Here is a 14372-nt window from a genome sequence, read left to right as displayed (position 1 = left end):
ATCCCTGCCTGTGGCAGGGGGGGGGGACTAGATGATTTTTAAGGTCCCTTCCAACCCAAACCATTCTGTGATTCTATGATCTGAATTTTGATCAGCAACAATGTGCCCATTGGCAGGAATATCACTTAGAAATGCCTCAGTACAAGGGCCAGACTCCCTAGTTTCACAGGCACTGTATAAAAAGCACAGCCTACTCAGGCCACATGAATAACGTGTGATGGGAATCACTGTGTGTTTTTCTGGGGTGCATATGGTACCCAAATTTGCATGTGTAGCTGGGGCTGATACATAGAATAATTGGTGTGAATGGAAGAACTTGTTTGCTGGTGAAGCATTACTGTACCAAATGAAGGTAAGCTGACAGTCCTGGAGGATCAGGGCATCTGCAGTTGTGACATCTCTAACTTTCAATTAACCTTGAACCCCCCCCTGCCTGGAGGTGCACCAATAGATCAGCCAGCGTGCAGGAAAACCACTAGTTTCATGCCCAGTTGCCCACACTCATTACAATGTATGTCTTGATAAATACCTTGAAAAAATTAACAGTTATAAAACTTTAAAACCCAGTTTAATGTTGCAAGTAATATTGGTGTTTTCTTAATATTATTGCTTATCATTTAAGCTCTGTTCTCATCAAGCCTTTGGAAGAGCAGGCACCCTTTGAGCGGCTGGTTGGTAGCCCTATCCTGGCATTTTACACTTGGCATTTGTTCCAGGTTTTGCTTTGCTTACCCTTCCTTGCCCCTGAGAGCCTTGTGCTAGGCTGGAGGTAGCTGGTTGCTGGTTTTGTTTTCAAAGAGGAAACCTACTGTTAGGCCCTGATTATGTGTTGCCTTCCAGCTGTACAAGAGGATGGAATTGGATCTCCTTGCTGCAGTGGTTGTTTACAGATAGTGTTTCCACTGAAACACTTGCAGTGCTCCAGTCAGCATCTCTGCTTTCCCTTGTTTTGATTTACTGCCATTACAAGTGGGATTAAAGAAAGTCTGCGAGAAAAATTCTGTCTCCAGTGAAGCCAATGGCAAAATTCCCAGAATGCTCAAAGAAAGGGGATTTTGCATGGTGGATGCAGCATGATGGACTTGAAAGAACTTAGGTTTAATACATGGATATCACACTTTGACCTGATTTGCGTGTGTGTGAGAAGGCTTCCTTGCGCTGCCAAAGCTGTGCAAGAAACCTTGCTGAGGGTGCCAGTGGGACCCAGGGAGCTGCACCAGTTCTCCTTAGAAATGGCGCTTGCTCTGTAGCTTGCAAAGCTTTGAAGTTGTTGACATGCTTCTGTATTTGCCATTCCTCCTGGGTAAATGTTTGTCTGTTGTAACTGATGCCTTTTCATCCAGTGCTTCTGGATGAACGGAGCTGTAAATTAGATGTAGCCTTCTGTGCTTCACCTGTCCTCTATCCTGGATAATTTCTCACAAATGCTGTTAAACACCACCGTGGCACATGCTGTAGACCTGGAGCTGTTCTTATGCCATTGCTGTGGATCCTGACAAAGGACGGAAGAACACAATACAAAGCTTCAGATGACGTTTTTTCTCTGCCAAGGGATGCTTTAAAAGGGAGGTGGGAGCCCGGACGTCTTAAATAACAAATGGTCTGTTTCAGAGATGGGGAAATTATCTAAGACTGTACCTTTCTCTGAGTATTTCAGTAAGTCTTGTTTCTCTTTGATAAGTCTATTTTCTAGGTAGTAAGATTCCCAGTAGCAGAGTGGGTTTGATATTTACGTCTTGTATAGTTTGCTCTGAAGGCACTTGACAATCACTACATAACAAAAACATGAGGCAGAAAAAGAGTGATTGACTGAAGAAGTGGGAGTTCCTTCGTGTGTACAAAATAGGACAGACTATATTAAGTTAAACCTGTGATAAGCAAAGATCTTATGTAACTTGTACAGTGAGTAGCTTTGAGGTTTCTTTAGTGCTATTAAAAATTGCCTTCTGAAAAATATTTTTATTATTCCACAGGCCTTTAAAATGTCTCTTTATATGTGAGAATATAGCTTTTAATTTAAAACATAAAGTTGATTGTATTCAGCAATGCTAACTAGCATCGTCCACTACTCAGAATGACAAATACGATTTGTCATCTTAGCACTAATTAATGATGACTTTCTCTATTATAAGCCATGTAAAAGTCAAGCACTTCATCAAACTCATGTTATTTTTTCTTACAGGACTAAGAGAAACATTGTTTCAAATCTCAAGAAAATAAAAAAGGAAAATTCAGTTGCACAACAGCCTGTGTGAAAACTACCATGTCTTATTTTGTCTTGCAGACAGAGAACAATCTGCTTTACCCCATCAGTGCATTAAAAAAAGGCATAGATTGAAAACCCCAAAACCAAACAGACTCTTTTTGTTGTCATCTCACATATAAGTGTGTAAAAGATCAGCTGACCTCAGGAAAGAAAGGCAGGCCATTAAAAAATGAGCAGTAGGCTGTGTTTTGCGTTTCTTAAAGACAGCCATGTATGTGAATGAAAAGCAGTACGTTAATGAAACCCTATGCCCTGGTAAAACCGTTTCCTGACATCAGTTGCTGTAGTAATGGCATCTCCATTATAGTACTGTCCCAGCAGTAACACTTATGACATGTCATTTATCAATAGCTCTCCCTCTGTTGCCAGAGAAGAAGCAGCTGAAGTGACATCTAGATGTTGGAGTCGCTGCCTCCATCACCCATACTGGGCAGCACCTTATTCTGGGAGCAGCCCCATTGCCTCCCTTGATTGGCTGTGTAAAGAAAAGATTCATGGTCTGTCCTTCATTGAGTGTTTTAATGCTTGCCGAGTCACTAACCACTATGCTGTTTTATTGTTTCTTTCAGAACAGTATACATAAAATAAATGTTTATTGAACCTTTGGAGGTCTGTTGATCAATAAAAGAGAAGCTGCATTGAAACCACAGAGGCACTGATAGCTTTTCTTTTCTCTTTTATACTCCATGGTTGTCTGTTGTAGGTTCAGCTGAAGCTCAAACTGTTTGTGAACAAAGAAAATGGGGAGAAAAAAAAAAAAAAGTCTGATCAATTAAAAGTATATTCATCCAAGCGTCTGAAAGCTTTTACCCCATGTTCCATTTTCCTTCAGTTCTGTAATTGGGTATTTGCACAGAGCGGTCTTCACTTATTTTTAATCCAGGGAAGAACAACAATAAAAGCCTCGCTGTTTCCTTACAGAGGCTTTCAAAAGTAAGGTCAGGGGGTTGGGTTTGCTTACACCAGCTGAAAGTCTGACCTGGAAAAGAATGTGAAGATAAGATGGTCAAGTGGCAAGACATAGCAGAGTTAAAATTACATTTTTATATTCTCAGCCTGGAGGGCCATGAATCTCCAAAACCATTTTAATGTTTTCCATATTTTTACTGAAATGTTGAAGAAATGCATTATATGATAGGGAAAATGAGAGTGAATTGGTTATGTTTGGTAGTAGCGCAGATGTAGCTACACTGAGACAACTCATACACTTGCTTTCTGTGCTGAATTTTCAGAGCGTTACAGTCATTACGTCTTACTGGTTAAATTCTACCTCTATTTGAAACTGGTATTTAGTAAAAGGCTTCTGATTATCTTACTGTCCCTGATGCATCTTGACAAGATTAGATTTGTAGTCATTGATTCAGCCAACAGCCTTTACCTACAGTAGCCTCCGTTCCTCCTCCAGAAGCCTTTTTAAGAGGATTGAACAAAATTTGGGAGGTTTTAGAGGTTTTGTTCAGTTTTCTCTGTTTTGACAGCAATACTCTCATGGCCTGCAGCTGTAGCATTAATGGTTTTATAGGTTATCAGCTCTTTTTCTAACTATATATCCTCAAAGTTATGCTCAGAAGAGCATTTAATGAAACGTTACAGTAGATTTACTTGTTGTCATTTACAGTAAAAAGGTGGTCATCGTTACTTGCTATTGTAGGTTTCCTTGCGACACCCTAAATATTTAAATGAACTGTAAATCATAAACTTTGCTAGATGACAGTTAATAGCATCTCTAATGCTGTGCTGTTTAAGGTGACTGTAGCAAAGTTGTTGCTTGTCTAGAAAAAAGAGAAACCTTTTTTCTTTTTCAGTTTTATGTATGGTGAACTGACAGACAAGAAGACCATTGAAAAAGTCAGACAGACTTTTGACAACTATGAGTCAAACTGCTTTGAAATTCTCCTCTACAAGAAAAACAGTATGTATATATTTGTGTACGGTGTTGGGTGTGATAAAGCATATTTAAAGTATATAATATATTAAATTAAACTTCATTTTGACATATGGGTAAATTTCATGCAAGATTTGGAGAAGAAATGGGTATTTTGGTTGCCACAGCTCAAGAAGAGAGCTTTTTTCAGAAGAAGTGTTCAGGTTGCCAAGAATAGTGGTTGTTCCCTGCTGTCTCTAGTCTGACTCCTTCTTTACAAAATATATATAGTTTTGAGGATTGTTTTCCTGAAGGGAGACTGACTGGGTTAAGTGAAAAGAAATCTTGAATGAGGTTCCCCCACATCCTTCAGGAAACACCCCCATCTCCTCAAGTGAGAACCCAGAAGCCGATTGCCATGTGTGGATGCTCCCAACATTGTTGAGGTGCCTCTGTGATGTATAAACCAACATTTATGAGCTCTGGTGAGAATACTAAATTTGGTGCATAACCCAGGGATTAATTAAATAGCCAGGGAATTTTGTAACTTAATGAGATATATGACCTAAGTCCCTTCCTCTTGGTGGCACTGGATTTACAGGAGGTTCCCAGCACCAGAAAAGATTTTTTTTGTTTTGTCTTAACCGTGAGTCACTGCAGTACATTTTCTGTCCTGCCACGTATGTGGGTAGTACTACTTCTGCTTTATCAATGTTATAGCACATACTAAGCAAAACCCACACTGTTGTGTGGTCTCGCACTGGGTTTGTGCAGTGTTGATATCTCTCCCAGGCTGGTGGTTGAAATGCCTGCTGTTGTCAGTGGAGATGAGCAGCCTGCTTCACTAGCACAGGCCATCTTCCCAAGAAAAAAAAAACACAAAACCATCGGATGAAGCATGCTCCAGAAAAGCTGATTCCTCTACCCTGAGCAGATTGAGTCTAGTTGACTGGGTCACTGGCCATGTCAAACACAAGCCAAGAGCAATCTTGATGGAGATGTTTTCTTCAGCATGGCTTGCTTTGCCCAGTACAGGGTGCAGGTCCAGTGGGACTGGGGAGCTTTGACACTGGTTCAACTGCCTGGAGCCCAGTAGCTGAGGCTGTGTTCCCCCCACTGGGTGAGGCTGGAGGGTTCCCCACCTGCTGTGGCTGAGGGAAGTTAATGGTGTGCCTCAGGAAAGAGCAAACTGTGCCTGACTGCCCCATTTCAATGCAAACTCACATAAACCTTTCATGACATTGAAGAGAGTAGCCTTGATACCTTGTCTTCTTGAAACAAACTCGCATGTATTATGCTTTATTTCCACTTTCCCGTTTTAGACTAAATCTTCCTGTCTCTACATTAAATAGTAGGAAATGCCTTTAGATTTCTCTAATTCTGCATGCTTCAAAGCATTTTGGTGAATACTTTAGTTAAAAAGAGAAGCAAGAGCAGCTCTGAAGTCCAACTGTTTCTACAGGTGCCCAGGACAGCCCTCCAAATGACCTCTCTTTGGTTCCTCAGCATATGGATGTGTCTGTCTCTAGGTTTTCTGCTTCTCTGCCTGTTTCCTGCGCAGGTCACCTGAACGGCCCCTCACATTAGAGGAATTTCCCTGGACAGACTCATGTTGGGTATCTTTGCAGGTGGTGGTGCCTATCACTACCATGCCCTGTGTCCGTGTGATTTCCAAAGAGGATCCCAGAGATCCGGTGCTCTCCCTGACCCTGTCTTCCCTTATTAAATGGGCTGGCAGCTCCTGCTCTAGCATGCACCAGTTCTGAAGTAACTTCCTTTCTATTTCATTTAAGTATAAAATGAGGAAAGCCTTCTCTTGGTGACTTTTCTGTAATAAGCTTTTTGCTTTGGGTTGTGGATTGTCTGCTGGAGCTTAATGATGCTTCAGAGATTTATTAAGCTGCAGTTGCCTTAATAAAATCTTCACCTTTGCCCAGCTTTCCAAGCCTATACTTTCCTTAAGTTATACAGGGTTACAGAAGGACTTTATGTAAAAGTACTCATATATCTTTTCAGGCTTGAGCCAGTTCCCATCCATAACATCTGTTGCCAGCTTTCTTCTCTATAACCCGAAGCACAGAACTTCAACCTCTTGCTAATGCTAATTGGCTCACCTTTTGGCTCCAGTTCCGTAGCTGGTTTGCCCAGGGTTTGCTTCCATTTATCATACTCTGAGCCTTGTGGAAGGTCCTTCAAGAATCTGCCTTCTTATCCTCCAGGCTGAATATTGGAGCAGATAAAGAAATAAAGAACAGTAATCCGTTGCTATGAATATATTTCTGCAAAACATAAACGGTTACTCTGTGGAAGGACTTGTGTTTATCACTGGCAGAGACCCTGCATGGAGGTTGCAGTGCTCTCAGAGTACCCTCCCACCCACCAAACAAAGAGGTGCTTGAGTATTTTTGATGATGTGGGACATCTTTTTTTCCCCCCTCACCCATTCCTTTATGCTTTAGGCAGAAGGAGTTTTTGAGATTTTCAGGTTGCTTTCCTACCTTTTGCTTTGGCACAGAGATGATCTGTAAGAGATAAAGATCTCCAGAAACATCCATATGACTGCTGACTTCCCATGCCCCCTTGGCATTTTAACCAAGCTTGTGGGTTTCAGGTTCAGACCTGAAGGTTTTCTATAACTTTCTTCTGCTTTGCTGCTTTACTTCTTACATAGTCCTCAGCTCTACCCACTCAACTGTTCAGCAACTGTGTTAGGCATGCATATATATGTATACATATATATAGGGTAATACTCACCAAACCTTTTTGCCTGCTTTTTCCCAGATTGATGCTTCTACAGCAATAGCCACCTTGCCTCTGTCTTTGATTTTTATCAGTGCTGTTGTACAGGTTATTTTGCCTACTTACTTTCAGAGCTTTTCAAAAGGGTGCTGATGAGTTGCCAGGTGTAAGTGCAAGTACAGTATTACTCCAGAGAGCTGCAGCACTGTTTTAGAAGTTATGAAAAGAGTCTTTTATCTTAGGTTAGCAAGTGGGAATTGAAATAATCAAGTAATCAGCATAATGGCTTTGGAATTATCACAGAAATCAGTCTTCCATCTCTCCCACTTTTCCAGTTTACTGCTAGTGAGCTACTGGTTTAATTGCAATTCAGCAATGCTGAATTTTTTCATGAACTCTTGTGGATTTTAACCTTTCCCACAGTAGCCTTAGTCCAAAAGGGTTTCATTGCTCTCTGGGCATCTATCCTGCAGTTTCTGGCACAGTTCCCAGACTTGATGTGTTAGAGGAGATTTGGGGGGGTCGGTGGTGCCCATGGTATAACAGTGGGCAAGCGGCTTTTCTCAATGTGTCAGCTCTCACACTGGCATTGAGGCAGCTCAGGAGAAAAGGCATTATGTCAACTGGCTGAAAGCACATGAAATCCCAAAGGTAATTATCTAGCTGTGAAGGCATTTATAGTGAAGTGTGTGTAGGTGCAAGTTTGGGATGGAGGGGATACAGCCGTGGGCATGGAGCTTTGCTGGATGGAAAGCCTCTCTGACATACATGTCCCTGCAGGTGAATAGGGTGTTTCTAAGCAGGATGCTTAAAGTCTTTTAGGATTTCACCCCTTACAGAGCAGACCTGCATGTACATAGGGGACTGCCATGTGCATTTCAGCCTAGGAAGAAATAAGACCCTTTTTAGCTCCTGAGCACCTGCAGGAGCCCTGTGTGAACAGTAAGGATTTACCAAAAGCCATGCTAACCACTCCAACACAATAGGATTTTTTTTGCTGTTTGTTTGATGAGAGGTAGGATTTTAAAATAGTCTGTATTTATTTCAAAAGCTAAATAGGGATAACTGCACTGGGAGAGTGCTCCACTGGGCAGGACACGGAGGAGGTGGAGGGTATGACCTGAAACACAAAAAGGAAATTGAATCTACTGATTTGTCCTGATAGCACATTTAGAGTCTATGTCTAGACTAGCTCAGTTCCTCTGAAATAATGGAGTAGCATCAAATCTGGAGCATTTGACAGTATACTTCATCAGTTCCAGATTTGATAGCTTCATATTATGTGAGGAAATAACCAAAGATGCCATTTTGTCTTGCCTTCCTACCTTGCAGATACTAAGTTTGTGAGGCATGCTGGGGAAAAAACAAGAGCAAGAAGGCAAGAATAATGTATTTTTTTTCAGAACAGAGATTTGTAAAGCCTCCTGTCTCTACTTGTCATCTGATCAGATTAATGAAGCTGTAAAAATGGGAATATGTTGTTTTTCTCTGAGGGGCTAAAATTAAAAGATCTGGAAGATGTAGAAATACTGAGATATGGTTCTAAACTACATGTGTGTTATAATAATATGTAAATGCTGAATTTTTCTGTGTACAGGCTGGGGATAGTTTGTGCTGCACCACAGCCCAATGTCTTTTTTTTTCTCTACTTCAGGAACCCCAGTTTGGTTCTACATGCAAATTGCACCCATAAGAAATGAGCATGAAAAAGTGGTTTTGTTCTTGTGCACTTTTAAGGATATCACTTTATTCAAACAACCGATTGAAGATGATTCAACAAAAGGTAAATATGACATACACTATTATTTGTTTGTAAATGATAAAGTACATGCCTGAGCTTAGTCCTGTGACAGGAACATTTCATGCTTGTGATATGTGTCTTGAATTCAGGAAATATTTTGTGACCTGTCAGAGTTTCAAAGCCACTCTCCTAAATTATTGCTTAAAAATAAAAGATAATAAATCATCATGAGTGGAAATTCCCTAACAATATTTTGCCAGAGTTACAAGCCTTTGTAACTCTGTCTCTTTGTAATTTCACTACTTCTTCACCACAGTTGGGATTTGCTAAAAATTTCATAGTTTTGAGTAACTTTTTTGGGAGACCTTTCTTGTAAGGGACTGGTATGTTCTTTTCAGGAAAAAAGTAAAATAATTTCAGCTCCTTTGTGCTGAGATGTTGATATTTCCTTCCTTTCTCACCCTTGGAGATCAACTATGAAAGAAACAGCCTGTTCGGGTCCTTTATTACTGGTCAGCCATGATGACTGCATAGTGGTGGACATCGTACTTGTTACTTAGCAGCTACTGGTGATGGTGTTTGTTGTGATGTGCCTTGCTCTCATCACATAACAAACCATGGTCAGACCCGCAGCTTTTGGTGGGGGGGGGGGGGAAAGGTGCAGGGGATATAGAAGCATCCTCTGCTTTGCTTTTAAGAGATGTGTCTTGTGTCATGTTCACATATATATTGCTTTGGGTAAAGTAGTACACAATCACATAAAGAAGAGCATTTGTGCTACAGCATCTACATCCCATCTTCTCTTGTAAGCTGCCTTCTAGCGATTAATTCCTTGCTATGTTTTTCTCTTTGTGCTTGTAGAAGACTTAATTTCTCACCGAGAGCCATACGTGCTTAAAACCATCTTCTTTAGAATAAGCTTGGTGTCATTTGAATGCAAGCAGGATTTAAACTGTTTTCTTATGGTCCAGAGAACACTTCTTGTGTGTGTCTGGATAACTGAAAAGTAGATTCATAAAAGCAGATTTAAAATAAAACAAAAGGCCTCTCTTTGGGCTAAGACCAAATATGAGATTTTTTTGTCTAGAGAGTATTACCCATAAAGCTAGAAGACCTTGATATAGGATATCATAAGCCATCATAAGCTTTACTGCCTCTGCATTTTAGTTAGCAACCTGCAAATGTTCCTTTAATTTACTTTCTGCTCCATAATATGGAATTCTTATGCCTGGAAATAATTTAGATTTTTTAGGATAAATGCCAGTTATTGAAACACTTTAATTGTAGAGATCTGAAAGCATGGGACTGGCTCCTTGCTGTAGTGTACATAATATTTAGTGGGAGCTCATCAAGGAAGAAGCCAGTCTTTGCATCCTTTTGTAGGATTTCCTATTTGATGCTGTCTGGTGGGACCAAGATGTCTCTCACATGGAATCAGCCCCTAGACCCTCTCCTTTCACCAGCTCTGTCCCACTTTTTGCAGTACATAGTTGCATTGAGTGTGTGCTTGCAGCAGGAGAGGGAAAACAGGCTGGGGGTGGCTCCCAAATGCAGAAATGATGAATGTTGCCTCCTTTGGATTCTTGGCCTGGGAGATTTGTATTTGGCTGTCTTCCCTGGGGAATCAGGGGTGTGCTGGGGGACTTTCTTGTGGCTGCGGAGGAGTGGAATCCATCTGGCATCCATTATAGGAACAATATATGTTCCTACAGGAGAGAGCAATAGCTGTGAAGTGCATAACTTGTGTACTGCTGTTCTGCAGTGAAGGATACTACTAGTTAAAATGCCAGGTCTTAATGATGAACATTGCAAAATATTGTCGTCAGCAGCCAGAGAATTTTGACTGCGTGGTTAGAGAGCGCTTACAGTACAGCCACATCTCTTGAATTTCTTTAAGGCATATGACTGGAGTCTTAAGGGTGCTTTGATTAGATCATTGATTAACACTAATCAGTATGTCCAACCAACTCCATAATTACAAACAAAAAAGCAGTTTTTAATTCTACTTTTGCATAAATTAGAGCTTGTTCTTTATATTCTTCATGTATAAATAATAATATTTGGATTTTGCACCATTTTATTACAAGGTTGGGAAAACAGCACTATTGTATTACCCTTTCTATTTCAATTGGGTGGATCTACAGGATCCCATGGCTCTGGGATCACAGTGTTGTTTTGTCAGACGTAGTGCTGTGAGACATGCATAATTCATTGTCCCTGCAGATAACATTACAATGTGCTTAGAAGCTGTCGGGCCACTTCCTTTTTGAGTTATGAGATTGGTAAACATATACATTACAATTTAGTGGAGAATTTTTAAACTTGCATAAAAAACATTCCAGTAAAATATTGCTGTTGAGTTCTGGGATTCGTCATTGAAAGGGCTGGGTTTTTTTTTTTTTTATTTATATTTAAGAGAAAGATGAAGGATTTTTCTTCAGAAATTCTGCCAGGACCATGCAATACATAATACATAAGTAACTATGGTGCAGATGAGTTACTGTCTATTACTTATGGGAGCAGTAAATTTGAGATAAAAAATTCAACAGAAATGAAATATTGATGTCATTATGCAATAATCTCTCAGTACCAATATATTCTGCACTGTTCGAAGGTATGTTGCTTTGTTGGGAATCTTCAGTATATCATGCTCCCAGAAGGTACAAGGATTTGGTATTTAAATGATAACAATGGGTGTATCTACTCTGCAGGGTGTCTGTGTGTCCTGGCTCCTGGAAATAAATGGTTGGGTATGCCAGATCTGCTTGCAGTGGCTGCAAAGCGGTCAGCATCTCATGTAGACCTTGCAAGGGAACTGCAGTTTTGGGGAACAGGGAGCAGTGCTCTGGTGCTGAGGATGCAGAACTGCTCAGTAGTGTCAAGGAGCTTTTTGTGTTTGTGGCAACAGGACATAAAATAGTTATCTTACTAGAAAGCTCATTGCAATGGAGAGTTGGGATATTTTTCCTAATTCGGGCTCAAAAATATGCTTATTTACAGGCTCAGTACAAAAAATACAGTTGACGTCGCGGGGATGAGCCCCGTGCGAGTGAGGGAAGTTAAGAGAGGTCTGGGGCGGTATAACAGATGGTGTGTGTCTCTGCTTACCTGTGCACTTGCCATTTGCTGTGTGTTAATGCTGCCAGAAAGGAGGAGGAGGAAGAGGGGGTTTTGCTTGCAGGAGGAAGTACAAGTAATGAAAAATTTGCCTGGGTCACCCAGGAGACTCTGAATTCGCTGCAGTTCAGAAAGCTGTTGAATCTTATTGGACAGAAAGCAAGACCGGAGAAAAGGGATATTTAAAACCTGTCTGCCTCTAATAAAATATAGTGGCAGAGATCAAGACTCCTGTTTTCTGAGAGTGCAGGGTCAGTTTGGCACAAAGGATTTGACTGGCTTGTTTTCTTATTACCTATATGGCATCTATTATCACTGGGCAATGTGTGGGAGACCGATGATATATAGCAATGTAACACTGACCAAAAAGTAATGTTGTATCTTTGTATTGGAAAATTACTTGGGAAGTGTCTAATCATTCAAAAGTGTAAAAATACTCCAGCACCTGAGTAGAAGCAGTGAAGATGATAACAGAAGGAAACATGAGCCACTTGCTTGACATGTTTACTCCTGGGTAAAGATGCCACTGGCAGTTGTGCAGGTCTGGAGGGTAGGGAGAACACCTTCTGTTGGCTTAATTTATGGTTTGTAGTGTTCCAGCTCCTGAGTCAGTGACTGAATGAGCTGTGGATGGTGGCAGTGTGGAAGAAGAGGTGTGAGAATTAGTGGTGGGGCAGAGGATATGACAGGAGGTGATGGCTGCACTTCGTGGTCACTGGGACAATGCCGTATTTTTCAGAGAAGGAGCTGTGCTGTTTGTCTGTCTTTCTTTCCTTCTCCTGCTCCTCTTTGGTGATATGAATATTTGCCTGATCTTGATTCAGGACCAAGTCATAGGTACTGAATAGGTATGCCCGTGGTGGTATAGAGCCAGATCCCCAGGTGTCCTGGATGAATGCTTTACAGAAGCAATAGAAGACCATTACAAGCATATGAAAGATTGCATTATGTATTTTCTTTCAGAAAATAAATCCCAAAGAATCTGTTTTTTTTTAATGTTTGTACTATTGTAGGGTCACAGTTGGATGCTTTTATCAGCTTACTGTGCTTTTACTCTGTCTTTACCCAGTGGCCTTTTAAAAACATCTGAAGACTTTCAATCCCTCCAAAGACACACAGTGGTAATAATCTTAAGTTTATTTGTCAGAAAATAAATGAAGCCATTTTTCTGGGCCCTAACTATTAGAAGGGCAAATGGGGCTACTTCACATGTTAACACCGTTTGAAGTCAGGAGTGCTGCAGATGATATTGAACTGAAAGTTTAAGGACTGAAAAAAAGACCAGCATTTTATGGGTAATAGTGGAGTTTCAGCTAGTTGTGCAATGACTTTATTCCTTTTATTATCCTCAGTAAAGAAAAAATGTGACCTTTAGGTAAATTTGCAAGGGTTTTTTGGCTAGGATTCTCACTTGTTATCTTGAGTCTCTTTTGAGTGAAATACCATGCTTGTCACCTGCTGCAAGTGATTGGGAAGTACTGGTGAATACTGATGGTATGCTGAATTAGGGTGCAGAGATGTGTTAATGAGGTTCTTACAAATCAGAACTGTGTGCTGTTAACAGATGGGATCAGGAGATGGCACAGTAGTATCCTGAAGTTGTGGAGAGTTTTTTGGTGGTGGTGTTTTTCTTGGTATTTGTTTTTGTTTCAGTTTTTTGTTTGTTTGTTCTGTTTTTTGGTTTGGTATTTTTCACTTGATCAAGCCAGACTTTGACAATCAAGACTGTCTGGGACAATGCTGTAATGCTCTCAGTGATATAACTCTCTGTGGTTATGTAACTGTATATAATGATGCAACTCTATCTTGGAGTGTGACAGGGCTATAAAAAGTGTAGTAGCTGCAGAAATATGCACTTATGCTTGCTAATCCTTGCTAAGCCTATAATTCTGATCCATTTTTATCTTTAATAAGTGCAAGTTATTAAGCATATATAACTAGTTGCACATGGAAACTTTTTACTTGAGGGGGTATCAATCCTGGTGATAATAGAAGAAGTAGGTGGAGAGATTAGAGCACAAAAATGAAGTTTCTACCTTTAGCTGAAGCACAGCGTACCCTGTTGAATACATCACTTTGACAGAAATCCGTAACAGTAATCTAATAGGTCACAATTTGGATATCTTTACTATGTTTTTATTGCACTTTTCCATGGCTGTAATAAGAAGGGTCTTGGTGCTATAGAGACTCATTCGTTCTGGTTCTATCTCCTATTGCTCTGATCTGCAGTTTCCACCCCCAGTGCCTTCAGGCACCAAGGAGATCACCTCCATCTCTCCATTCTTGCCTGGGTCTAGAGTGTAGCATCCAGGGATACCTGGGTCTTGAAAAAGGACTTTGTGGGGAATGACAAGAGAAGTGGTCATTTGCCAGGACATTTGTCAAGAGTCTTCCAGTGTCAAGAGTAGACGACTCAGAGGAATGATAAAAAAAAAATCCCATTGAAATAGAATCTAACCCTGTGAGAGGCTGAGTTAAACGGGAAGCTGATCCTTAAAGCAGTAACTGTTTGTAGATGGATATGCTTTCTGCATAGATAACTGAACACTCATAAACCATATATAAAATAAGTATACATATAGTAGAACTGGAGAGTTTAAGAGTCTATTCTCTATATCACAGGGCATTACATTTCACTAAATTAC

At 40.5% G+C, this 14372-nt stretch overlaps 1 protein-coding gene across 1 annotated transcript in view; it reads left to right on the top strand.

Moving 5' to 3' along the window:
- KCNH5 (potassium voltage-gated channel, subfamily H (eag-related), member 5) overlaps window positions 1–14372 on the top strand; it is a 47121-nt gene that overhangs the window by 3877 nt on the left and 28872 nt on the right. Inside the window, exons 2-3 of the mRNA XM_010011568.1 lie at window positions 4072–4178; window positions 8524–8652. Coding sequence (XP_010009870.1) covers window positions 4072–4178; window positions 8524–8652 — 236 coding nt within the window. The remainder of the gene's footprint in view (window positions 1–4071; window positions 4179–8523; window positions 8653–14372) is intronic.

The sequence above is a fragment of the Nestor notabilis genome, unplaced genomic scaffold, assembly GCF_000696875.1.
Source record: "Nestor notabilis isolate BGI_N333 unplaced genomic scaffold, ASM69687v1 scaffold8413, whole genome shotgun sequence".
Lineage (NCBI taxonomy): Eukaryota > Metazoa > Chordata > Aves > Psittaciformes > Psittacidae > Nestor > Nestor notabilis.
This window is presented reverse-complemented; position numbering and strand designations above follow the sequence as displayed.